Source organism: Bufo bufo, chromosome 4 (assembly GCF_905171765.1).
Source record: "Bufo bufo chromosome 4, aBufBuf1.1, whole genome shotgun sequence".
NCBI classification, from domain to species: Eukaryota; Metazoa; Chordata; class Amphibia; order Anura; family Bufonidae; genus Bufo; species Bufo bufo.
The window spans coordinates 296,398,619-296,425,707 of NC_053392.1; the positions used below are offsets into that span (position 1 = coordinate 296,398,619).

The 27,089-nt window shown below is 46.0% G+C and overlaps 1 protein-coding gene across 2 annotated transcripts in view; it reads right to left on the reverse strand.

Annotated features, from left to right (window-relative positions):
• The window catches only part of UBE3D (ubiquitin protein ligase E3D), a 216,152-nt gene that overhangs the window by 62,903 nt on the left and 126,160 nt on the right, over nt 1-27,089 (reverse strand). For both annotated transcript variants that reach the window (XM_040428694.1, XM_040428695.1), the window contains exon 9: nt 19,812-19,950. In XM_040428694.1, coding sequence (XP_040284628.1) covers nt 19,812-19,950 — 139 coding nt within the window. The remainder of the gene's footprint in view (nt 1-19,811; nt 19,951-27,089) is intronic.

Here is a 27,089-nt window from a genome sequence, read left to right on the forward strand (position 1 = left end):
CCCCTCATACGTCACAAACGCACATGATAGGAAACAGACGACATCTGGCATGCAGGTGGAACACATATCGTCACTTCCGGTCACGTGATTTCCGGATAACGTGCCCGGCATTAGCCGCAAGACAGGAAGCCGCGCAGGTGGAACGCATACCGTCACTTCTGGTCACGTGATTTCCGGATCACGTGCCCGGCAGTAGCCGCATACCGGCATACTTTAAATAGTCACATACACAGGCAGCGGCCTGTGATCCAGCGCTCTCCACCACAATCACTTCCAGGTAAGACTCCTGCTTTCCAAACCTCCAACCCTCGATATTGGCCATACATTTATGCTCCCATAATTCTCCCCTGCAGTGCTTCAGGACCGGCACATTATCCTTATGAACCTTTATGGTGCCTTCTGATCATCAGGCCTCCACTAACGGACCCCTATAGCCTTACATTATTTGATTACCTGCCCTCTCTTCCGCCCCCCTCTTTTTGTCTCCCAGTCTCCTTGTTTTACATTTATCCACCCTGCACATTTCTTCCGTCTCTCAGATAAGCAGCATGATATATTGGGAACAATAGACATGTATGTAATTCGATAAGCGTATCTTCTGCCTCCTCTAATCATGTACAATTGTGTAATCCTTTTTCTACAAAAAAACTTTTTTGCTTTTAATTTTATCTCATTCACCATATGCAATCAAGTTACTCATTAATTCTATTACTTTAATTATAGATTTTTGACCACTGAGGAAGGCCATTCTGGCCGAAACGTACGGTCATTGTACTCACCGATTGTGATGTGGGATTATAACTGGATCATGTTGATAATGTGAAATGATACCATTAAAACTTGATTAATTGCAAATCTAAGAAGCTGTGTGCCGCAATTCTCTACTATTTTGTTTATTTTTACTTGAAACTTTTAATTTTTTGGGGGGGGGGGGGGACTTTATTTTTTCAACTTTTTTTTTACTTTCTTTTTTGTCCCACTTTGGGACTTCAACTTTTGGGACTTCAACTTTTACAATGCATTCCAATATTTCTGTATTGGAATGCATTGGCTGTATGAGTAATACTGTGTGTATTACTACTACAGCCTCCTGCCTGTGAGATCCAGCCCCCTGGATCTCACAGGCTCGTCACCAGAAGGCAGCGCGATGCCTTCCTTAGACATCGCGCTGCCTTCCATGCCATTGGGTCCCCCCTACAGCCGCATGGGGACCCGATGGCACCGCTGCACCAGGTAAAAGCCGCAAACCGCAGGACTGAATTGACCTGCGGGTTGCGGCGATCGCCGACACGGGGGGGTCACGGGACCCCCCCCCCCGGCGGTATGAAAGGATGCCCGCTGAATGATTTCAGCGGACATCCTGTTGCGATTAACCCCCGACACGCCGCAATCGCGATTTAAACTTAGGACGTACCGGTACGTCCTGAGTCCTTAAGGACTCGGGAAATAGGGCGTACCGGTACGTCCTAAGTCCTTAAGGGGTTAAAGGGGTTTTCCCGGTGATGACCTCCTGTATCCTGAGTATATGTCAATTCTTGATCGTTGGGGTCTGACACCCGGCATTCCAGCTGATCAGCTGTTTGAAGAGGCAGTGGTGTTTCAGTGAGCTCTGCAGCCTCTTCACAGCTCACCAAACATAGTGCGATCCACTGTATAGTGGCTATGCTTAGTATTGCAGCTCAGCCCAATTCATTTGAATGGGACAGAGGCTGTTTCTAGGCCATGTGACCTCACGATCATAGGAAGAAGCCAGGGCACTAACTGGATTGCAATGCAATCTTAAAGTACCATGTTATAGAGCATACTGAAATATAGTTTTGTGGAAAAAGATTCAGTAAAACCTGTGATTTATACATTTATATCTTTGCTTTTTTTTCACCTCCTATGAATAGCTATCGGTACGGAGGGAGGGGTTATCAGTGATTGATAGCATTGTGTATACAGAGATAGCTGTCACTGGTAACAACTCCCCCCTGTACCAATAGATTTTCACAGGAAGTGGAAAAAGCAGAGATACAGTCCTGATCAAAAGTTTAGATTACAAGATTTACTGAATCTTTTCCCACAAAACTATAAATCAATCTGCTCAGCTCCTCTGCTGCATACCATGCTGCCTGTAGACTGCACTGTATTTTGTGGTGACAGGTCCTCTTTAGAATCAAATTTGGCACAAAGTACTGAAGTCTAGAAAACATATTGCTGTGTTAACCCCTTCCAGCCAAAGCCATACACTGGAGCCCTAGATTTCAAATGTGACAGCCGTCATATTATGTGGTAATAACTTTGTGATGCTTTTACTTATTCACATAATTCTGTGAGAGTGGATTTTTTTCATGACACATTATGCTGCATGTAAGTGGTAAATTTGGGTGGTTACATTTTGTTTTTATTTATTAAAACCATATAAAATTTACTGAAAATGTTTAAAAATTTGCAATTTTCAAATATGATTAATTTTTTTTCACCTTTACCTCACAAAATAGTTAAAAGGGTTGTCTTACTTTGGCAAATGCATTTATCATGTACACAGAGTTAATACAAGGGACCTATGTAATACTAATGTATTGTGATTATCCGTATTGCTTCCTTTGTTGGCTAGCTTAATTTTTCCATCACATTATACACTGCTCGTTTCTAGCGGTTACGACCACACTACAATCCAGCAGCGGTGGTAGTGCTTGCACATTATAGAAGAGGTGGCAGCCTATGTGCACTCCTGAGGTCTCGGCCATTAGAGAGGCCTGCGCCTTTTCCTATAGTGTTCAAGCACTGCCACTGCTGCTGGATTGCAGGGTGGTCGTATAATGTGATAGAGAAATGAATCAAGTCAGCAAAGGTGGTAATATGGACGCCTTGTATTAACTATGTATACATGATAAATGCTATTTGCAAGTGAGACATCCCCTTTTATTGACTGTTTTGCACAGTTTTGTATAAGATGGGAATCATATACAGGTGAAACTCGAAAAATTTTAATATCGTGCAAAAGTCCATTTATTTCAGCAATGCAAAATAAAAGGAATTGCATTAATGAAGCTTAAAATTAGAATTTTGTGAAAAGGTTCAATATTCTAGGCTCAAAGTGTCACACTCTAGTCAGCTAATTAATCCATACCCCCTGAGCAAAGGGTACCTCAAAATTGTGACTTTGGGTTTTCATAAGCTGTAAGCCATAATCATCCAAATTATAACAAATAAAGGCTTGAAATATCTCACTTTGCATGTAATGAGTCTTTCTCATATATTAGTTTCACCTTTTAAGTTGCATTACTGAAATAAATGAACTTTGCACGATATTTAATTTTTTTGTTTCACCTGTAAGTGTTTTTCCGGGAGTTAAAAACTGATGAGCTATACTCAGGATAAGTCACTAATATAGAATCTGTGTGGGTCCAACTCCAGGCAACCCTGCCGATCAGATGTTGGAAGGGGCTGCGGTGCTCAAGAATGCTCTGTGGTCCCTTCTTCAGCCTACCAAGCACAGCTGCTATACAATGTATAGGCACAGTGCTTGCTATACTATGGAAAGGCTGCAGCACTCGTCTGAGATCCTTGACTGATTCAAACAGTGATATGGCTGGGGTGCTGGGAGAGTCAGACCTCACCAATCTAATATTTATGTCCTATCCTGAGGATAGGTCATCAATATTTAAGTTCGGGGGAAACCCCCATTAATTACTACTGTAGGTGCTCAAAAAACCTCTCTAGGGGAAAAATATATTGTTGAAAGGCTGCCTATTGCTTCAGATTACCTTTCTGAATAACCAGTACATACTTGAGGAATAAAATTATTTCTTATTTTTTTTACCAGTTTGCCCTCTGCAGGCTTCATCTCTGTTAGTATTTCCTGAGGTAGCGAGTGGAGACTAGCTGCTATAATGTCTCACATACACAGCACGTAAAGTGAGGAAGAGATCCTATTGCTCCCCTGTCTCTCTGTAGCACACCCTCTGAACAGTGTAGATGTGAATCAAGCACATGGGTGATATAGAAAAATGACTAGAGACAGCAGCAGCGTTTCTCGCTTTGCTTCCTCTTCTCCCTTGAGAGTAACTGATCAGTGCAGGAGACAAGGTGAATGAGAAGTGGAGAAAGACAACTTTATACAGACAAACGTATTGGGACACATTTCTTAATCATTAAATTCAGGCGTTTCATTCAGTCTCATTGCCACCGGAGTATAAAATCCAGTCCCTATCCATTCAGTCTACCTTTACAAACATTTGTGAAAGAATAGGTCATTCTAAAGAGCTCAATAAATTCCAGTGTGGTACTGTAATAGGATGTCTTTTGTGAAATTTCTTCCCTCCTAGATATTCCACGATCAATTGTGATAGGTATTATTGCAGTGGAAACATTTAGGGACCACAGCAAATCAGCCATGAAGTGGCAGACCACATACAATTACACAAAAGATAACAATGATCTCTGCTGACTCAATAACTACATAGTTTCAAAACTCCTCTTGCATATACATCAGCACAAAAACTGTGCTCTGGGAGCATCATGGCATGGATTTACATGAGTGAGCTGCTGCATGCAAGTCTTGCAACACTAAGCACAATGCCAAGTGTCAGATAGAGTGGTTGAAAACACACCTCTACTGGACTCTGGAGCAGTGGAAACAAGTTCTATGGAGTGACAAATCACACTTCTTTATATGGCAGTCTAATTTAGAAGTCTGGCTTTGGTGTTAGCGAGGAAAACGATATCTGTCTGACTGCACCGTGCCAACTGTAAAATGTAGTGGAGGAGAAATAATGCTATGAAGTTTTTTCTCAGTGGGGGGCCTAGACCCCATAGTACCAGTGAAGGGAATTCTTAATGCTTCAGTATACCCAGGCATTCTGGATAGTTGTATGGTTCCAGCTTTGTGGGAACAGTGTCAGGAAGGTCCTTTACAGTTTCAGCATAAGTGCACAAAGCAAGGTCCATATAGGATAGTCTGGCAAGTCTGGTGTGCAAGAACTTGACTCGCACACACAAAACCCTGACCCAATACTTAAATCTATATATTACTGCTCTGAGTATGGGTCAGTCTGATCTGAGGTCTACTTTGGGAGTCATTCACATTGGGGGTTTGATCTAAGGTCTGCTTGGGGTTTATTTACATCAGGCTCTTATCTGAGGTCTGCTTGGGGGGTCATTTACATTGAGCTCTGATCTAAGGTCTGCTTGGGGGAGTCATTTACATTAGGGCTCTGATCTTAGGTCTGCTTGGGGGCCATATTCACATTGGTGGTCTGATCTGAGGTCTGCTTGGGGGGGGGGTGATACACATTTGAACTCTGATCTGAGGTCTGCTTGGGGGTCTGATCTGAGGACTCCTTGGTGGTCATATTCACATTGGGGCTGTGATCTGAGGTCTGATTGGGTGATTATGAACACTGGGGGTCTGAGCTGAGGTCTGATTAACATTAGGGGTCTGAGCTGAGGTATGATGAAAAATATATTTTTCTTATTTTCCTCCTTAAAAACCTATTTCTGCAGAATGTAAGTATGTTTTTCCCCTTCAATGCAAAAGAAAAAGAGAAAAATTTGCCTATGACCTTACCGGTCAATAGCTAGTATTAAACCAGAAAGTGTGAAATTTCAGTAATAACAGAAGTGATCAAATGGAAATGTTCTAATATTTCCCAGCTAAGCAGGCCATATATCATCATGAGAATCCAATACCAAGAAGAAAGTCTGTGTACCAGCAACTCAGGCTTAGAGATAGGAGGTTAACAAAATAGAACTCAGATTTTATGTCAGTTTAAAGTATTTCTTACACTAAGTGATTTTGTGCGGTTAGCAGAAACAGGAGACTGGTGTCAGGTCACATTTTCAGATGAGCTATAATGACAGAACAGCTCAGTGATACTATACAACAATTTATAAAATATATGCAAGGCAGAGTGTCTTACAGCTGAGCAAGCACATGTAGGTATAAATATCATCCAGCTACAGCAGGATAATTAGATTATGACATTCCAAAAAATCATATTATTCTACAACTGACAATTTTAAGGGGTTGTCTGAAAGAGCTCAAGTTGGGAGTGAAAAAAAAGGATACTCAATGTATGACAAGGTATTTTAGTGGTTTCTCCCCTATTAATTCCTTGTAATGTAGAAGCTTAATGGTGCCTAAAACCTGCCCGCATTCCTGAAATAGTAATACTGCAAACTGAAGACCTTTAGGTGGGGCTAGGAGGGGCCAGGAGACTAGAAAACATTTAGCTATGTAACAAACAGCCTAGCTCCATTGAGGACATCATCAGGGGTCTCTCGAACAGCTAATCAATGGGGTCCGGGGCGTCAGACCCCCACCAATGCGCTGTTTGAGAAGATCGTGGCGGTCGCAGTAGCGCCGCGGCCTTCGCACAGCTTATCCTAAGCCAGCGACGACACATTCATCAGTCACGGGGCCTAGGTACAGCTCAGCCCCATTGACGTGAATGGGACTGAGCGCGATACCAAGCACAGCTGCTATACAATATACGGCGCTGTGCTTGGTAAACACGGAGAAGACTGCGGCGCTCACAGGAGCACCGGTGCCTTCTCAAACAGCAAATAAGCAGGGATCCTGGATGCCGGCCCCCCACAGATCTGATACTGATAAGCTATCCAGAGGTCTATCCCTTTTAACCCCTCAGATGCCATGGTTAATTGAGTCAAATGCATCTGAGCGATCCTTTGCTGGGAACACTGCTCTCCTAGGGCCTGAACAGCACCCCTGCATTGAGATCAAGGAAGCTGTTCAGTTGCCATGGCAGCCCCAGACCAAACTTGGTTAGGCCAAGTGATTATCATTTGTGGGGAAAGAGTTGGGAGCTCCACAAACACATTAGATTGTTGGGCAGTCCTGCTGAAAACAGCGTGTTTGGCCTACAATACACTAATGTGTATGGGAGCCTTTACTTACTTAATCTAACCCGGCCTACTTTTCTGCAACTTATGTTTCCTTATAGAAGTCAAGCAATGTAATCCTCCTATAATAATTATGGTGGTCATTTATGAAAAAGAAATATGCCTATATTAGGCATATTTCTGGCGAAGATTTCGGCACAAAGGTCCTTTACGCCGCAATCTGCGACTTTTCAATGTTCACGCCAGGTCAAAAAAAGTGGGTGTGGTCTGGAAGGGGACAGGCCTTCAGGCTTATCTCATTTACCATTTTCTACGTCCGATTTAGGCGTAGAAAATGGTTTACATGCAAGACAGCAAGGAAGCAGTCTTACATTTAGAAGCTGCTGTGGATTTGCCCAAGTTTTGTAGAGGCCTGCGCCTCTACATAACTGAGGTGGATCCGACGCCAGTTCAGGGCTTTATTAAGACTGGCGTCTAAAACGACGGTCTTAATAAAATTGCCTCTATGTATTTTATGAAAAATGAGTACAGAGGGTTCTGACACTTTGACAGGCTCCACAGGTACTTGCATGCCACCTGAAGGTAAAGAAATTCAAATGAATTGTGGATATTAGGCTTGTTTCGACCCTTATAAATGTTTCATACTATTTTAAATATTGATTAGATGCTGCTATGTAACAGTCAGCACATATATACTAATAGTGTTAACATAGCCCAAAAGCAGTCCACACGCCACTATACTAAGGTGTTGATACTACACTTTAGATTTCCATGAAAAGTAGTAAAGGTAGGCAATGGCAGAGGCATTATATCCTACACCATCTGTCATACTGGTAAATGCTGCTGCTTCTACACTGCATCTTAACATCACAGGCCTCCTGCCTTTCTGTAAATGTGATTTCTCCCTCATCATCTTTCTGAGCTCCTTAAAAGAAAACAAACATGGTGGGAAGTAAGGGAAGCGAGGTCACTGCATACAGTACTGGCAGAAGGGAGACACCCCCTGCTTCTGAGTGAAATGCATCTAGCTGACGCAGGGAATAAATATGGCTGAAAGAGACATTAGAGAAGCCCGAACATAACTGTTACTTCACATTTATGATTGTACAAAAAAGCACAGGCATTACGTAAACGTTTTTGAAAACTCAGGTACGCTTTAAGGCGCATTTATACTGTGTCTATGAGCAGACAATTATCAGGGAGGAAGTGTTCCTTCCCGACAATTGCCTGCCCTCACTGGCTATTGCCATCACTCGTCCTCATACAGCTGCATTGTTTCTGGGTTGCAGATCGCCATTTAGACAGCACAATCTGGTACACCAGAAAGCAGGATTGAGGTGTCTGCACCACAGATCATTTCTGTGGCACCTCAGATTAGTCAGATTATCTGGAACAAGCATACATAGGAATGTTAGTGCTCGATAATGTGTCCGACAATTGTGCAGTCTAAATTAGCCTTTAAAGAGGACCTTTCACCAGAGGAAAGCCTCTAAACTAACTATACAGAAGTGTAGAGCGGCGCCCAGGGATCCCGCTGCACTTACTGTTATCCCCGGGCGCCGCTCCGTTCGCCCGGTATAGCCTCCGGTATGTAAGTAGTTAGGCTCCACCCACTTGATCCTGCCGGCGTCTTCTTCTCCTATGCTGTAGTGCTAGCCAATCGCAGCGCTCAGCTCATAGCCTGGCTATGAGCTGAGCGCTGCGATTGGCCAGCGCTACAGCATAGGAGAAGAAGACGCCGGCAGGATCAAGTGGGTGGAGCCTAACTACTTACATACCGGAGGCTATACCGGGCGAACGGAGCGGCGCCCGGGGATAACAGTAAGTGCAGGGGGATCCCTGGGCGCCGCTCTACACTTCTGTATAGTCAGTTTAGAGGCTTTCCTCTGGTGAAAGGTCCTCTTTAAGCTCAATCAGAGAAGTACACAGGATTACATAAAAAAGGCAGAGATTGAAAATTTTCTGTTGAGAAACTATAGGAAGACAACAATTAGATACACCTGAAGGCCCTATTACACAGGCAGATAGCGCAGATGATTGTTGCCTGCTTGCTAGAGGAGGAGACCGTTGCTATTAAATGTAGTAATCTCCTCCTTAGTATACGGCGCGATCTGCTGCCGGCAAACCAGGATTTTTTAACATGTTAAAAGATCCCGATTATCTCATGAACAAGCGTTTACTCATTCATCGGGTAATCAGCGGCAGTATTACACTCCCAGATGATCGCTAAAGAGGGTTCATATGAACGCTCGTTAGCGATCATCTTAACAATAATCTGCCCATGTAATAGGGCCTTTAGGGCATTTAACACAGAAAACCAACTATTAGCCAAACTATTATATGGACACCCCACTGAGAAGTAGCACCTACTAGAAGAGCACTATGACAAAATACAGTATTTATCTTAAAGGGGTTATCCAATTTCTCAAACCCCCCCCCCCCCCCCCCCAAATGTGCTAGGCCGCTCACCGGTAATATACAGGGTGGGCCATTGATATGGATACACCTTAATAAAATGGGAATGGTTGGTGATATTAACTTCCTGTTTGTGGCACATTAGTATATGTGAGGGGGGAAACTTTTCAAGATGGGTGGTGATCATGGCGGCCATTTTGAAGTCGACCATTTTGAATTCAACTTTTGTTTTTTTCAATAGGAAGAGGGTCATGTGACACATCAAACTTATTGGGAATTTCACAAAAAAAACAATGGTGTTCTTGGTTTTAACGTAACTTTATTCTTTCATGAGTTATTTACAAGTTTCAGACCACTTACAAAATGTGTTCAATGTGCTGCCCATTGTGTTGGATTGTCAATGCAACCCTCTTCTCCCACTCTTCACACACTGATAGCAACACCGCAGGAGAAATGCTAGCACTGGCTTCCAGTATCCGTAGTTTCAGGTGCTGCACATCTTGTATCTTCACAGATAGTGAAGATACAAAGATAGTGGGGCCATTCTTCATCAATGGAAGCCTCAAGGCCACTGGATATGCGAAATTGCTACATGATGATGTGTTTCCCTCTTTATGCACTGAAGCTGGCACGTTCCCTGAGTTTTTCCAGCAAGATGGTGCACCACCACATTATGGGTGTCAGGTCCGAGCATTCCTAGATGAACAGTTTCCTGGAAAGTGGATTGGTCGTCGTGGGCCAGTTGAATGGCCCCCAAGGTCTCCCGATCTGACCCCCTTAGACTTTTATCTTTGGGGTCATCTGAAGGCAATTGTCTATGCTGTGAAGATACGAGATGTGCAGCACCTGAAACTACGGATACTGGAAGCCTGTGCTAGCATTTCTCCTGCGGTGTTGCTATCAGTGTGTGAAGAGTGGGAGAAGAGGGTTGCTTTGACAATCCAACACAATGGGTAGCACATTGAACACATTTTATAAGTGGTCAGAAACGTGTAAATAACTCATGAAAGAATAAAGTTACGTTAAAACCAAGCACACCATTGTTTTTCTTGTGAAATTCCCAATATGTTTGATGTGTCACATGACCCTCTTCCTATTGAAAAAACAAAGTTGGATTCAAAATGGCCGCCATGGTCACCACCCATTTTGAAAAGTTCCCCCCCTCACATATACTAATGTGCCACAAACAGGAAGTTAATATCACCAACCATTCCCATTTTATTAAGGTGTATCCATATAAATGGCCCATCCTGTACTTACCCAGCTCCCCGTGCCGGTCCTGGTCCCCGCACCGCCGCTGCCGCTTCTCACTGCACACGGATGACAACATCTGGTGTCAGGGGGGAGCAGCCAATGGCAGGAGGGGACGAGCCTCCGCAGCATTGCGTGTGACGCTAGGGAGGCTTGTCCCCCATCCCCCCCCCCCCCCCCCCCCCGACAACGGATGATTTAATCTGTATGCAGGGAGAAGTAGCAGCGGCGGTGCAGGGATCAGGAGCGTCGTGGGGAGCGGGGGAAGTATATTACCATTAAGGGGACTGGCACATGTGGGGGGGTTTGAGAAATTGGATAACCCCTTTAATTTGTTCATTTCACTTGACTGACCAGATTCATGTAATGTAACCATCGAAATGCACTATTTTCCCTTTATGTCTATGAGAATGTATGGTGGAGCATGTTAGAGAGCAGGTGGAATCTGCTAAACCATACTTACCTGTTTAGGGAATGGACCAACATTACTTTGTAAATGAAAACTTTATTTTTATCATCTTGAATTTAGCTTGATAAGCAAGGACAGTGAGAACCTTCCTTGTACAAGTGTTTTAAAATTGTACATATGATTATATGCTTATTGTGGGTTTTCACCAGGGTGTGCTTGACACTCTTCTCCATGTAAATGAATTTCTAGCCTTCATATGTGTTATGTGGATTATTATAAATTTCTTGCTACCAAAGTGTACGGTTGCCCTCTCACTGTATATTATTAGAGGAAGGCAAATTAAACTGGCCATACACATTAGATTAACGTTGTCCAGAGGAAACAACCATGTAATGTGCATAGGAACCTCCTGACTCTACCCCAATGGCAGATGTCAGGAAAATAACTAATAACACTTCTAATTTAAGCATTCTTAATTTACATTTTAGGCTACTTTCACACTTGCGTTCAGAGCGGGTCCGTCTGGTGTCTGCACAGACGGATCCGCTCCTATAATGCAGGTCCGGATCCGTCTGCATTATAGTTTAGAAAAAATTCTAAGTGTGAAAGTTGTTCAGACGGATCCGTCCAGACTTTACATTGAAAGTCAATGGGGGACGGATCCGTTTGAAGATTGAGCCATATGGTGTCATCTTCAAACGGATTCGTCCCCATTGACTTACATTGTAAGTCTGGACGGATCCGCTTGCCTCCGCACGGCCAGGCGGACACCCGAACGCTGCAAGCTGCGTTCAGGCGTCCGCCTGCTGAGCGGAGCGGAGGCTGAACGCTGCCAGACTGATGCATTCTGAGCGGATCCGCGTCCACTCAGAATGCATTGGGGCAGTACGGATGCGTTCGGGGCCGCTTGTGAGAGCCTTCAAACGGAGCTCACAAGCGGAGCCCCGAACGCTAGTGTGAAAGTAGCCTTAAAACTAAACATAAAACTGACAAACTTTTGCACACCATTGTATGTTGCCAATTTCGCCAGCAACTGATGATACCGAAGGACAATACTTTGAAATGAACACGTTTTACCATTATAGCAGTACGCTATCTGATTAACGTCATTCCTCCCCGAATAAGTACATATCAATGTTTAGAAGCATAGTATATGCAGAAAGAATTATATACCTAGAAGAAATCCGAAGACACTCTTTGATTTATGGAAAATGTGATCCTGTTAAAGCTGCAAACTTTCCAAATAACAGTTTACTTTCCACTGACCTTTCTAAAATAGGATTGTACGTTATTAAAACAAATCAATCATAAGTAAATGGCCTGTCATTAAAAACAATACAGTATAGAAGTAAACCAGAGTTTCTGTTACAAGAGAGGGCTTGTGTGAGGAACATTTATGTGAATGAGGGCAAGAAATGAAACCGTTTAGCTCCTTTTTATGGTTTGCCAAGTGCTTATTGATATTTTTCTGCACCAGCTGAAACCTTTTAGGAATTTTGCAGAGTATCTACTATTTTACCCATAAATACTGACATTCAATACCCTTAGATGGAACATTACAATCCTGAGTTAGGTATATAATGTATATGGTTCAAAAGATACAGACTGTTATTAAACATCCTACGGCTACAGATTGCCTATTTGGGGTTCATTTCCCTGTGGCCACTGGGTTCTAGTTTTCAATCACTAGTGAGCTTCAGCAGTGTCATGCCACTTTTCCACATGTGACCAGTGAGGCCAGTGATTGGCTGCAGTAGTCTCATGCCATTGCCACTTTTGGCCCGGCAGGGACCCGAAACAGTTGGAACAGGTGCTGCAGCGCTGGAACAGGAGTAATGTCACCAGGTGTTTTTACCTCATTTTAGGGGGAAAAAAAAAAAAAAGCCTTCCCGAATCCGATCAGGCAATCAGAATAAGTCCCTGGATCAACGATCTCTCCAGAAATCTTATTAACTATAACAGTGATGGTGAACCTTTTAGAGACCGAGTGCTCAAAGTGCAACCCAAAACCCACTTATTTATCGCAAAGTGCCAACACGGCGATTTAAAGTGAACACCAGTGTAGTATATCTTCCATGTACTTTATCACTTAGCTAGAATAGCTTGACTACATTCAATGCCTGTGCTGTTCATAGTGCGCCCTGCGCTGATGAATGGCAGGAAAGATCTAAGGCATATCGGTACACAACAGACTTTTTCCAGGGTGTGGGTGCCCACAGAGAGGGCTCCGAGTGCCGCCTCTGACACCCATGCCATAGGTTCGCCACCACTGAACTAAAACCTGTAATATTATTACACTCCAGAAATGAATCCAGCCCTCTCTCTTGAACTCTTCATGCTTCCGAAGATGCAACTATCTGAACAGGACTGTTTTAGAGTTTCTCTGTAGTCCACCACCAGACCACAGGTGAAGCCTGAGCTAGATATGACAATGAAGTAGCAATATTGTCAGCCACGTTGGCGCTATAATAGAAAATACTACAACTCTCAACAGTATTAACCACTGACAATACGATAACTAAACAGATATGTCATGAGTAGGGATGAGCGAACCCGAACTGTATAGTTCGGGTTCGTACCGAATTTTGGGGTGTCCGTGACACGGACCCGAACCCGAACATTTTCGTAAAAGTCCGGGTTCGGTGTTCGGCGCTTTCTTGGCGCTTTTTGAAAGGCTGCAAAGCAGCCAATCAACAAGCGTCATACTACTTGCCCCAAGAGGCCATCACAGCCTTGCCTACTATTGGCATGGCTGTGATTGGCCAGTGCAGCATGTGACCCAGCCTCTATATAAGCTTGGGTCACGTAGCGCTGCACGTCACTCTGCTGTTACAAGCGTAGGGAGAGGTTGCTGCTGCGACGTTAGGGCGAGATTAGGCAGATTAACTCCTCCAAAAGACTTCATTCAGTGATCGATCTCCAGCTGTGGATAATTGAAGTGCTGATATTGAATTGCTCACTTTTTTTAGGGTGCCCAGAGCGTTTTTATATCACTTTTTTCTGGGGTGATCGGCGGCCATTTTGTGGCTTGTGGTGCGCCAGCACAAGCTACCACCAAGTGCATTTAACCATCAATAGTGTGGTTATTTTTTGCTATATCCTACATCAGGTGCAGGCTGAGCCTGTGTCACCCAAGTGCATTTAACCATCAATAGTGTGGTTATTTTTTGCTATATCCTACATCAGGGTCAAGCTTTCATCAAGTGCATTTAACCATCAATAGTGTCGTTATTTTTTGGCCATATACTACATCAGGTGCAGGCTGAGCCTGTGTCACCCAAGTGCATTTAACCATCAATAGTGTGGTTATTTTTTGGCCATATACTACATCAGGGGCAAGTTGAGCCGGTCACCCAGCGCCTAAAAATTGGCCTGACATTTCTATTCCTCCAAATCAGTACTGTTTTAGCTGGTCAAGTTATTTTTAGTGAGCGTAAAAGCACAGTTTTTGTTCTGGGTTGAAAAACTATTCCCAAATTTGCCATTCTCAAAATTAGTAGTTTCTGCTATATCAGGCCTACTTTAAATCTATCCCAAAAAGGGTATATTAGATTCAAGGTGCTGATAGTGTCATTCTGAAAAACTTAACACACACGCTACAGTGCAGATACAAGTCTAATTCTGTGATTAAACGTATACCTGTCACACAGCGCCTAAAAAATAGGCCTGACATTTATATTCAGCTAAATCTGTCATTACTGGTGTGCCTGTATTAGTGTAATACGGTACCTAAATAGATAGCCAGACAGTGTTAGGTGTCTGTAAAAAAAAAGGCCTGAATTTTAATTCAATACATTGGCCCGAATAATATTTTTCTTATTGTGGTGAACGGTAACAATGAGGAAAACATCTAGTAAGGGACGCGGACGTAGACATGGTCGTGGTGGTGTTAGTGGACCCTCTGGTGCTGGGAGAGGACGTGGCCGTTCTGCCACAGCCACACGTCCTAGTGTACCAACTACCTCAGGTCCCAGTAGCCGCCAGAATTTACAGGGATATTTGGTGGGGCCCAATGCCGTTCTAAGGATGGTAAGGCCTGAGCAGGTACAGGCATTAGTCAATTGGGTGGCCGACAGTGCATCCAGCACGTTCACATTATCTCCCACCCAGTCTTCTGCAGAAAGCGCACAGATGGCGCATGAAAACCAAGCCCATCAGTCTGTCACATCACCCCCATGCATATCAGGGAAACTGTCTGAGCCTCAAGTTATGCAGCAGTCTCTTATGCTGTTTGAAGACTCTGCTGCCAGGGCTTCCCAAGGGCATCCACCTAGCCCTTCCCCAGGGGTGGAAGAGATAGAATGCACTAACGCACAACCACTTATGTTTCCTGATGATGAGGACATGGGAATACCACCTCAGCATGTCTCTGATGATGACGAAACACAGGTGCCAACTGCTGCGTCTTTCGGCAGTGTGCAGACTGAACAGGAGGTCAGGGATCAAGACTGGGTGGAAGACGATGCAGGGGACGATGAGGTCCTAGACCCCACATGGAATGAAGGTCGTGCCACTGACTTTCACAGTTCGGAGGAAGAGGCAGTGGTGAGACCGAGCCAACAGCGTAGCAAAAGAGGGAGCAGTGGGCAAAATCAGGACACCCGCCGCCAAGAGACTCCGCCTGCTACTGACCGCCGCCATCTGGGACCGAGCACCCCAAAGGCAGCTTCAAGGAGTTCCCTGGCATGGCACTTCTTCAAACAATGTGCTGACGACAAGACCCGAGTGGTTTGCACGCTGTGCCATCAGAGCCTGAAGCGAGGCATTAACGTTCTGAACCTTAGCACAACCTGCATGACCAGGCACCTGCATGCAAAGCATGAACTGCAGTGGAGTAAACACCTTAAAAACAAGGAAGTCACTCAGGCTCCCCCTGCTACCTCTTCTGCTGCTGCCGCCTCGGCCTCTTCCTCCGCCTCTGGAGGAACGTTGGCACCTGCCGCCCAGCAAACATGGGATGTACCACCAACACCACCACCTGCGTCACCAAGCATCTCAACCATGTCACACGGCAGCGTTCAGCTCTCCATCTCACAAACATTTGAGAGAAAGCGTAAATTCCCACCTAGCCACCCTCGATCCCTGGCCCTGAATGCCAGCATTTCTAAACTACTGGCCTATGAAATGCTGTCATTTAGGCTGGTGGACACAGACAGCTTCAAAACAGCTCATGTCGCTTGCTGTCCCACAGTATGTTGTTCCCAGCCGCCACTACTTCTCCAAGAGAGCCGTGCCTTCCCTGCACAACCAAGTGTCCGATAAAATCAAGTGTGCACTGCGCAACGCCATCTGTGGCAAGGTCCACCTAACCACAGATACGTGGACCAGCAAGCACGGCCAGGGACGCTATATCTCCCTAACTGCACACTGGGTAAATGTAGTGGCGGCTGGGCCCCAGGCGGAGAGCTGTTTGGCGCACGTCCTTCCGCCGCCAAGGATCGCAGGGCAACATTCTTTGACTCCTGTCTCCTCCTCCTCCTACTCAGCTTCCTCCTCCTCTTCTTCCACCTGCTCATCCAGTCAGCCACACACCTTCACCACCAACTTCAGCACAGCCCAGGGTAAACGTCAGCAGGCCGTTCTGAAACTCATATGTTTGGGGGACAGGCCCCACACCGCACAGGAGTTGTGGCGGGGTATAGAACAACAGACCGACGAGTGGTTGCTGCCGGTGAGCCTCAAGCCCGGCCTGGTGGTGTGCGATAATGGGCGAAATCTCATTGCAGCTCTGGGACTAGCCGGTTTGACGCACATCCCTTGCCTGGCGCATGTGCTGAATTTGGTGGTGCAGAAGTTCATTCGCAACTACCCCGACATGTCAGAGCTGCTGCATAAAGTGCGGGCCGTCTGTTCGCGCTTCCGGCGTTCACACCCTGCCCTGCTCGCCTGTCTGCGCTACAGCGTAACTTCGGCCTTCCCGCTCACCGCCTCATATGCGACGTGCCCACCAGGTGGAACTCCACCTTGCACACGCTGGACAGACTGTGCGAGCAGCAGCAGGCCATAGTGGAGTTTCAGCTGCAGCACGCACGGTTCAGTCGCACTGCGGAACAGCACCACTTCACCACCAATGACTGGGCCTCCATGCGAGACCTGTGTGCCCTGTTGCGCTGTTTCGAGTACTCCACCAACATGGCCAGTGGCGATGACGCCGTTATCAGCGTTACAATACCACTTCTATGTCTCCTTGAGAAAACACTTAGGGCGATGATGGAAGAGGAGGTGGCCCAGGAGGAAGAGGGGTCATTTTTAGCACTTTCAGGCCAGTCTCTTCGAAGTGACTCAGAGGGAGGTTTTTTGCAACACCAGAGGCCAGGTACAAATGTGGCCAGACAGGGCCCACTACTGGAGGACGAGGATGAGGAGGAGGTGGAGGAGGATGAGGATGAAGCATGTTCACAGCGGAGTGGCACCCAAAGCAGCTCGGGCCCATCACTGGTGCGTGGTTGGGGGGAAACACAGGACGATGACGATACACCTCCCACAGAGGACAGCTTGTCCTTACCTCTGGGCAGCCTGGCACACATGAGCGACTACATGCTGCAGTGCCTGCGCAACGACAGCAGAGTTGCCCACATTTTAACGTGTGCGAACTACTGGGTTGCCACCCTGCTGGATCCCCGGTACAAAGACAATGTGCCCACCTTACTTCCTACACTGGAGCGCGATAGGAAGATGCGCGAGTACAAGCGCACGTTGGTAGACGCGCTACTGAGAGCATTCCCAAATGTCACAGGGGAACCAGTGGAAGCCCAAGGCGAAGGAAGAGAAGGAGCAAGAGGTCGCCAACGCAGCTGTGTCACGGCCAGCTCCTCTGAGGGCAGGGTTAGCATGGCAGAGATGTGGAAAAGTTTTGTCACCACGCCACAGCTAACTGCACCACCACCTGATACGGAACTTGTTAGCAGGAGGCAACATTTCACTAACATGGTGGAATAGTACCTGTGCACACCCCTCCACGTACTGACTGATGGTTCGGCCCCATTCAACTTCTGGGTCTCCAAATTGTCCACGTGGCCAGAGCTAGCCTTTTATGCCTTGGAGGTGCTGGCCTGCCCGGCGGCCAGCGTTTTGTCTGAACGTGTATTCAGCACGGCAGGGGGCGTCATTACAGACAAACGCAGCCGCCTGTCTACAGTCAATGTGGACAAGCTGACGTTCATAAAAATGAACCAGGCATGGATCCCACAGGACTTGTCCATCCCTTGTGCAGATTAGACATTAACTACCTCCCCTTAACCATATATTATTGTACTCCAGGGCACTTCCTCATTCAATCCTATTTTAATTTTAATTTTACCATTATATTGCGGGGCAACCCAAAGTTGAATGAACCTCTCCTCTGTCTGGGTGCCTAAATATGTGACAGTGGCCTGTTTCAGTGGTGGGTGACGTGAAGCCTGATTCTCTGCTATAACATGAAGACTGATTCTGTGCTGACATGAAGCCAGATTCTCTGTTACGGGACCTCTCTCCTCTGCCTGGGCCTAAATATGTGACAGTGGCCTGTTCCAGTGGTGGGTGACGTGAAGCCTGATTCTCTGCTATGACATGAAGACTGATTCTGTGCTGACATGAAGCCAGATTCTCTGTTACGGGACCTCTCTCCTCTGTCTGGGTGCCAGGGCCTAAATGTGTGACAGTGGCCTGTTCCAGTGGTGGGTGACGTGAAGCCTGATTCTGTGCTGACATGAAGCCAGATTCTCTGTTACGGGACCTCTCTCCTCTGTCTGGGTGCCAGGGCCTAAATGTGTGACAGTGGCCTCTTCCAGTGGTGGGTGACGTGAAGCCTGATTCTCTGCTATGACATGAAGACTGATTCTCTGCTGACATGAAGCCAGATTCTCTGCTATGGCATGAAGAGACCGATTCTCTGCTGACATGAAGCCAGATTCTCTGCTATGGCATGAAGAGACTGATTCTCTGCTGACGTGAAGTCCGATTCTCTGCTATGGGACCTTTGTCCAATTGATATTGGTTAATTTTTATTTTTTTTATTTTTATTTTAGTTCATTTCCCTATCCACATTTGTTTGCAGGGGATTTACCTACATGTTGCTGCCTTTTGCAGCCCTCTAGCTCTTTCCTGGGCTGTTTTACAGCCTTTTTAGTGCCGAAAAGTTCGGGTCCCCATTGACTTCAATGGGGTTCGGGACGAAGTTCGGGTCGGGTTCGGATCCCGAACTCGAACATTTCCGGGAAGTTCGGCAGAACTATGAGCTATTCTGGAGTTTACATAGTACTCCACATGTCAAAGCTCGTGACCACAGATATTGGGCCTATTATATCTGTAGACAGCATGGTCAAGGATAAAGGTAGCATCTTTTAGCAGGACAAACAAAGCCAGTAAACATGTACAATGGGCTTCTGAGGCTTACATGAAAAAATGCAGAGAGTAAGGTATCTTATAGTTATTATAGTGCTTTTGTAAGAAACATTTGTCATTAAAGAGGATATTTATAATAAAAAAATCACCTCTATTCAACCCTGTGACTCTATAAGGTATCAGTAATTTTCCTGCTAGAAGTTGTGAAATAATTACTAGCAGGTTGCAATGAAGGTCCAGAAGGGTGTTACTAGTTGGGGTGTGTCTCCAATCAGTCCTGCCAGATTGTGTATGGAAACACTACCAAATGGAAACACCAATCTGGACCTTCATTGCAAACTACTAGTAATTGACTCGATACTTCCAGCAGGAGTAATAAAAGAATGGTTGAACATACAGTCATAAGAATATATGCTCCAGAATTGGTATTACATTGGGAATACAAGTAGTTGTAAAACAAGATAAGTTACAAGTTCTCGTTAAAGTTGGTAACCAGTGCTACAGACAATATTGAAACATTTCTGGCAAATTATATTACAAAGTATGATAAGGTTTCCATTACCTTCCAGTTGTTCATGAAACGCAAAGAATGAGGCAAAGCTGTATTGTTGAGGGAGAGCAGCAAGATGAGTTCCAGGCAAGTACTGAGTGGGAATGTAAGAGAATGGGCTCCAGTTTCATTCATCCATTTATCGACAAGTCTAAAAATGACAAAGATTTCATTAAAGATAAATAATGTTCGGTTAGCATAAGGTTGTCATAGAAAGACTTTTTTTTTTAGCAGATGCTCTCCCATTAGTAGCACAGGAAACTGATTAGCACAGACCTTAGCTCTGGAATTACTTTTTAATACGTTCTCTGAAATTAGACAATTTAACTAGGCAACATTTGCCATTAAAAAAATGTTAAAAGTTTTTCATTATGTTTTAGTGGTGTTGTGCTACTGCTCCTTTCCTCTCTAGAGTCCCGTAATATTCCAGTGAGAGAGTAGATGTGATTACTGAAGTTGATGGAGGTAGGAAAACATCTGATTTGCATTCTGCTTGTTTTTAAGAACCGTGCAATCTGTCTATTTAAACAAAGGATCTACAAGGACTTGCGAGATGACAACAGGCAGACTGTTAATCATCATGAATTATTGAATTGTATTTTAAAGGTAGTTCTGGCTTGAGAATGGGCATCTCATTGAATTGGATAGTTCATTTCTGCATATCTACAGTATTCTTTTATACCTGTTTCATATGAGTAAAGTTGGTCCATGATACAAACTTTGTGATGGCCACATTTCCTGGACCAACCACGGCCTGGCTGACCCAGACTCACTGTATCATAGTAATCTATGATGTTGTGAGTTCCAGCCCAACAACAGGACTACTCTCCCATACCCTACATGTTGCTGTGAGTATAGGACAGTAGACCTGTGGTTGGGCTGGAACTCACAGCATCACATCACTATGATACAGTAAATCTGGGTTAGCCAAGCGGTGGTTGGTCCAGGAAATGTGGCCGTCAAATGGACCAAGTTTCACCAGCTAAACAAGTTGTGTAAAAATTAGCCTAAAAAGAGAAACATATAGACTAAGTGCTCCTCTAGTAAACAAATAAAAATAAAACTTACAAATACCATGGGTGACATTTATTGCAGTCTTAAAGAGGTTGGCCACTTTCTGGCTACTTGTGACGAATATGTATGCAAGATGACTATATGGCACTTTGATGATATTCTGTGTAATTTGCTATATTTCATAAGCCATGTTCCTTGTTGGGCAAATCATCTGTGCTGTCTGCATGGAGGTCCTATGCATAATATGGCCGCTGATGGAGGGTTATGTGACCAGACACGTCACTCGGCCTCTGCCATTCAACTACACTAAAACTGCAAAACTCCCAACAAAACCAGTGTGGATGACAGGCAGAGTGTATTGGAATGGAGGTGAGCGGGTGATTTGCCTGGTCACATGACCCTCCATCAGCTGCCCTTTTATGGACAGGACCTCCGTGCAACAAGGGGGCATACCTTATGAAATATAGAAAATGGAGCAGAATTTGAACAAAGACTATTTTTCCTCTGTTTGTTTTAGACGGGCCTCAATTAGTAAAGCCGTTATCCTGGAAAAGACAATGATGACTTATCCCCAGGATATCACATCAGTGGAGGTCCAAGCCCTGGCATCCCCGCTTATCAGCTGTTTCAGGGAGCCACTGTCCTCACCCGAGCTCTGGTGAGCGATGTAGGATCCAAGCAGCTTTCCAAGGACGGCGCTGTACATCATATAGTGGCCGTGCTTGGTATTATGGTTTAGTCCCATTGATTTGAATGGGGCTGAGCTGCAACTAGGCTATGTGATAACATACAGTGATGTCACTGGCCTAGGAAGAGGTGAAGGATAAAAGGCCTCTTCTAACAGCTGATCGGAGGGTGTCCTGGGTGTCTCAGCCGGCAGATCTGATACTGATGACTTATCCTTTGGATAGGGAAGAAATATATTTTCCTGGATAACCCTTTTAAGAAGCACATGCCTCTTAATATTTTTGGTGCATCTGTTCGGGACTACTCCGGCCCCTCACCTTTTGCCACTTTGAAAAGTGGCCAGCAGTGAGCAAAACTCCCAAAGAAGTTGCAAACTTTTGCGCAACAGCAGTGTGCACCATAGTTTGCAACTTTTTGGAGCAAGTTTTCTGGTGTAGAGGGGATGATAAATGTTCCCTATGTGTATCATCTACATGAATGCTTTACCTTCAAAGCTCACCATTTTATGTTGCAGACTGATCAAGAATCCCAATTTCTTATCATTGTCTGCCATGTCAAGATATAGTGGAGCTGTATCCCGGTCCTTAGTCACTGTATCTATAGACCCTGCAAGCTCACATTATAATTGCCACCCCTCCCCCCATCCCTCTTGATTGTTGCCTGAACCTCTTTCTCCTATGAAAACACATGCCTACTCTCTCTATTCCTTTCTTCTGACCTTTCTTTCTTTCTTTTCCTGTTTTGCTGTTTATATGGTTTTATTTTGAGCTTCTATATATTCCTCCTTTGGCAGCTGGTTGAATAGGGCCCAGAAGTCTTTAGAATTCCTCCAGAGAAGCGGTAGAATACTGTATATAGTAGGCTATGTTCCATTTTAAATATTACTGGTCATGCTATGAATCTTTTATTTTTTAGATTTAATATATGCTATCTTATAGCGCATGCTATAGACGTTCTGTTGCACAGTGTCTTAATGTATTTTGCTTCATGATTTCCATGTGATAAGCATATGTTATGTGTAGTGTATTATATTTAAAGACAAACATTTTAAAGTCATCAGTACAATGGCTATTACCTAACATAGTACTGGTAATTTATCAACAATTCTGTTAGTAAGGCCTATACAATATTAGCATGCTTGTATAACATGTAACATTGCTATTTTTCTATTAAAAGGTATTGTCCAGCTCCTTTAAATCTTTAATGGCACAGAATGGTACAAAATACCAATGTCACAGCGGGGAGTGGGGGAAACCCCCCACCGTGCGGTGTCAGAGGGGATCAGCCTGGCCAAAAGGAGTAATAAGGGAGCAGGTCACCTTCTACAACATCCCTAATCCTCTCCCTGACTCCTCACCGTATGAGCGGACCCCGATGGTAGGACGACTCATACTCAGGATACCTAAAGACCCTAAGTCGCCCTGGTAATCCCTCACCAAGGAGCAGGGAAGAGGCGACCTGTTCATCCCAGTCATGGAGGAACAGGAGTCTTTATCTGAGGCCAGGCTGCAAGGAGAGGGAAACACATACAGCTATGGAGATGGCAGGTAAGTGAAACCCATAACACACTTACCTGCCACAGACACACTGACTGGAACCCGTGCACAAGTTCTAGTGTCCACACCAACATCAAAGGACACAGCACACACCACACAAGGACCCAGGACACTCATAGCTGCAATAAATGTGAAACAGGGGAATGTCTAAAAAACATGCTGGACACCAAACACTACCAGACATGTAACACCAAAAATAGACATACCAACACCCTGATCAAAACCCACTCCATACACAAAGGGACAGGAAGGGAAGGAGACACCGTGATAACATTGATGACCACAAGGGTGGCCCTCACTGGACAGATGGAACAGAGAACCACCAGCATAGACCAAGGCTGGAGGAACACTGGGCTACAAGCATCCAGCAGAGGCTAAATAGCCCAAGCAGCCACACCCACACACACATAAACCCAGTATTCACAAAACACTAGGAGGGGAGTTAACCCTTCCAACACCAGACAAGGGAAGGCTATAACTTAAAGGGAAAGTGCACACACAAGCATACTAAACCACATGTTCCCACCGGCAACAGCATGCGTGGCAACCATGTCACGGCAATCACCCAGAAGGCCAAGACACTGCCTACGCATGCTCTCACAGCAACACGTTGCCGTGGGCAACCGCAAGTGTGGCAACAGTGTCACAGCGCAAACCAAAGTCTGTGACACTCCCACCCCTCAAAGCCCTCCAACCAAAAAAAAAAAGGGAACTAGACAGAACACCAAAAAAAACAACAGGGCGGGGGAGGAGGGGAACGTAACAGGATCAGTGTGAGTGCAAGAATGTCTCTCTAAGGCTACATTCACACGTCCGTATTTTTCTACATCCCGATTTTCGGTCCGTTTTTTGCGGATCCGTTGTTCCTGAAAATGTTTCCGTATGTCATCCGTTTTTTGCGGATCCGCAAAATACGGAAACATGTGAAAACTCAAATCCGACAGTATATTCTAACACAGAGGCGTTCCCATGGTGATGGGGACGCTTCTAGTTAGAATATACTGAGAACGGTGTACATGACTGCCCCCTGCTGCCTGGCAGCACCCGATCTCTTACAGGGGGCTGTGATCTGCACAATTATTGTGCGAATCATAGCCCCCTGTGAGAGATCAGGTGCTGCCAGGCAGCAGGGGGCAGACCCCCTCCCTCCCCTGTATTAAATGTGACTAGTGCGGCCCCCCCCCCCCCTCTATATTCATTGGTGGCCAGTGCGGATGTGACCAGTGCGGCCTCACCTCTCCCCCCCCCCCCCCCCCCATCATTGGTGGCAGTGCGGATTCCCAGTATTAATAAATGTGCCCAGTGCGGTCTCACCTCTCCCCCCCCCCCATCATTGGTGGCCAGTGCGGATTCCCAGTATTAATAAATGTGCCCAGTGCAGTCTCACCTCTTCCCCCCCCCCCCCCATCATTGGTGGCAGCGGAGAGTTCCGATCGGAGTCCCAGTTTAAATCGCTGGGGCTCTGATCGGTTACCATGGCAGCCAAGCCGCTATTGCAGTCTTGGCTGCCATGGTTACTTAGCAATAAATACAAGCATTATACTTACCTGCGACTGCGAGCTGCGATGTCTGACCGGCCGGGAGCTCCTCCTACTTGTAAGTGAAAGGTCTGTGCGGCGCATTGCTTTTAGCACAGACCTGTCACTTACCAGTAGGAGGAGCTCCCGGCCGGACACACATCGCAGCTCGCAGTCGCAGGTAAGTATAATGCTTGTATTTATTGCTAAGTAACCGATCGGAGCCCCAGCGATTTAAACTAGGACTCCGATCGGAACTCTCCGCTGCCACCAATGATGGGGGGGGGGGGGGGGGGAAGAGGTGAGACCGCACTGGGCACATTTATTAATACTGGGAATCCGCAGTGGCAACCAATGATGGGGGGGGGGAGAGGTGAGACCGCACTGGGCACATTTATTAATACTGGGAATCCGCACTGGCCACCAATGATGGGGGGGGAGAGGTGAGACCGCACTGGGCACATTTATTAATACTGGGAATTCGCACTGGCCACCAATGATGGGGGGGGGGGGGGAGAGGTGAGACCGCACTGGGCACATTTATTAATACTGGGAATCCGCACTGGCCACAAATGATGGGGGGGGGGGGGGGGGGAGAGAGGTGAGGCCGCACTGGTCACATTTAATACTGGGGAGGGAGGGGGGTCTGCCCCCTGCTGCCTGGCTGCCCCTGATCTCTTATAGGGGGCTATGATATGCACAATTAACCCCTCAGGCGCAGCACCTGAGGGGTTAATTGTGCAGATCACAGCCCCCTGTAAGAGATCGGGTGCTGCCAGGAAGCAGGGGGCAGTCATGTACACCGTTCTCAGTATATTCTAACTAGAAGCGTCCCCATCACCATGGGAACGCCTCTGTGTTAGAATATACTGTCGGATCTGAGTTTTTCACGAAGTGAAAAATCTGATCTGTAGAAAACTTACTGGGAATCCGCACTGCCGCACTGGCCACCAATGAATATAGAGGGAGGGGGGCCACACTGGTCACATTTAATACTGGGGAGGAAGCCTAATTTCCAGGAACGGAATCCGCATAAAACGGATGACATACGTAATGACATACGAATGTCTTCCGTTTTTTGCGGATCCATTGACTTTGTATTGGTCCAGGATCCGATTTTTGCGGAAAAGAATAGGACATGTTTTATATTTTTTCGGACATGCGGAACGGAACAACGGAAACGAACAGCACACATTGTGCTGTCCGATTTTTTCCAGGACCCATTGAAAATGAATGGGTCCAGATCTGTTCCTGAAAAAACGGAACAGATCAGGAAAGAAAAAACGGACGTGTGAATAGACCCTAAGACTGCCGCCAGCCCCTGGAGCAACACACAGGAACCAGAGCACCAGCCACCAAACAGCCCAGAGAAACCGCACTGAACGCTGCGTCCACCTCAGACTCAGTTCACACAAGGTCGCTGCCAGCAAGCATTCCCAACCAGCACACAGCCAGTACACCATAGGAATGCAGCCAGCACACAACACAAGTGACAAAACCACTGAGACATGGACAAGGGGAAGTAAGAAGATTCAGCGTCAGAGCAAGGATGTCTCTCTAAGACTGCCGCCAGCCCCTGGAGCAACACACAGGAACCAGGGCACCAGCCACAAAACAGCCCAGAGAAACCGCACTGAACGCTGCCTCCACCTCAGACACAGTTCACACAAGGTCGCTGCCAGCATGCATCCCCAACCAGCACACCAAAGAATGCATCTGGCACGCAACACAAGCACCTGAATCACTGAGAAATGGACGAGGAGAAACGCAAACACAAGTGATGGTTCACACCTACTGCAACCAACAGTCTCGGGGAACCGCACTGTAAAGAGCGTCTCACCTTTCACCCTCCTTCCGGAGAATAAGCATGTGCTCCAGAAAATGTCAGGCGACACATGCTGGGCCCTCTTCCGAAGGTGCCAAGCAAGGAGCCATTGTAGTCATACTGTCACGGCGGGGAGTGGGGGAAACCCTCCACCGTGCGGTGTCAGAGGGTAATGGGGATCAGCCTGGCCAAAAGGAGTAATAAGGGAGCAGGTCACCTCCTACAACATCCCTAATCCTCTCCCTGACTCCTCACCGTATGAGCGGACCCCGATGGTAGGACGACTCATACTCAGGATACCTAAAGACCCTAGGTCGCCCTGGTAATCCCTCACCAAGGAGCAGGGAAGAGATGACCTGTTCATCCCAGTAATGGAGGAACAGGAGTCTCTATCTGAGACCAGGCTGCAAGGAGAGGGGAACACATAGAGAAATGGAGATGGCAGGTAAGTGAAACCAGCAACACACCTACCTGCCACAGACACACTGACTGGAACCCGTGCACAAGTGCTAGTGTCCACACTAACATCAAAAGGACACAGCACACACCACAAACCACACAGGGACCCAGGACACTCATAGCTGCAATAAATGTGAAACAGGGGAATGTCTAAAAAACATGCTGGACACCAAACACTACCAGATATGTAACACCAAAAATAGACATACCAACACCCTGATCAAAACCCACT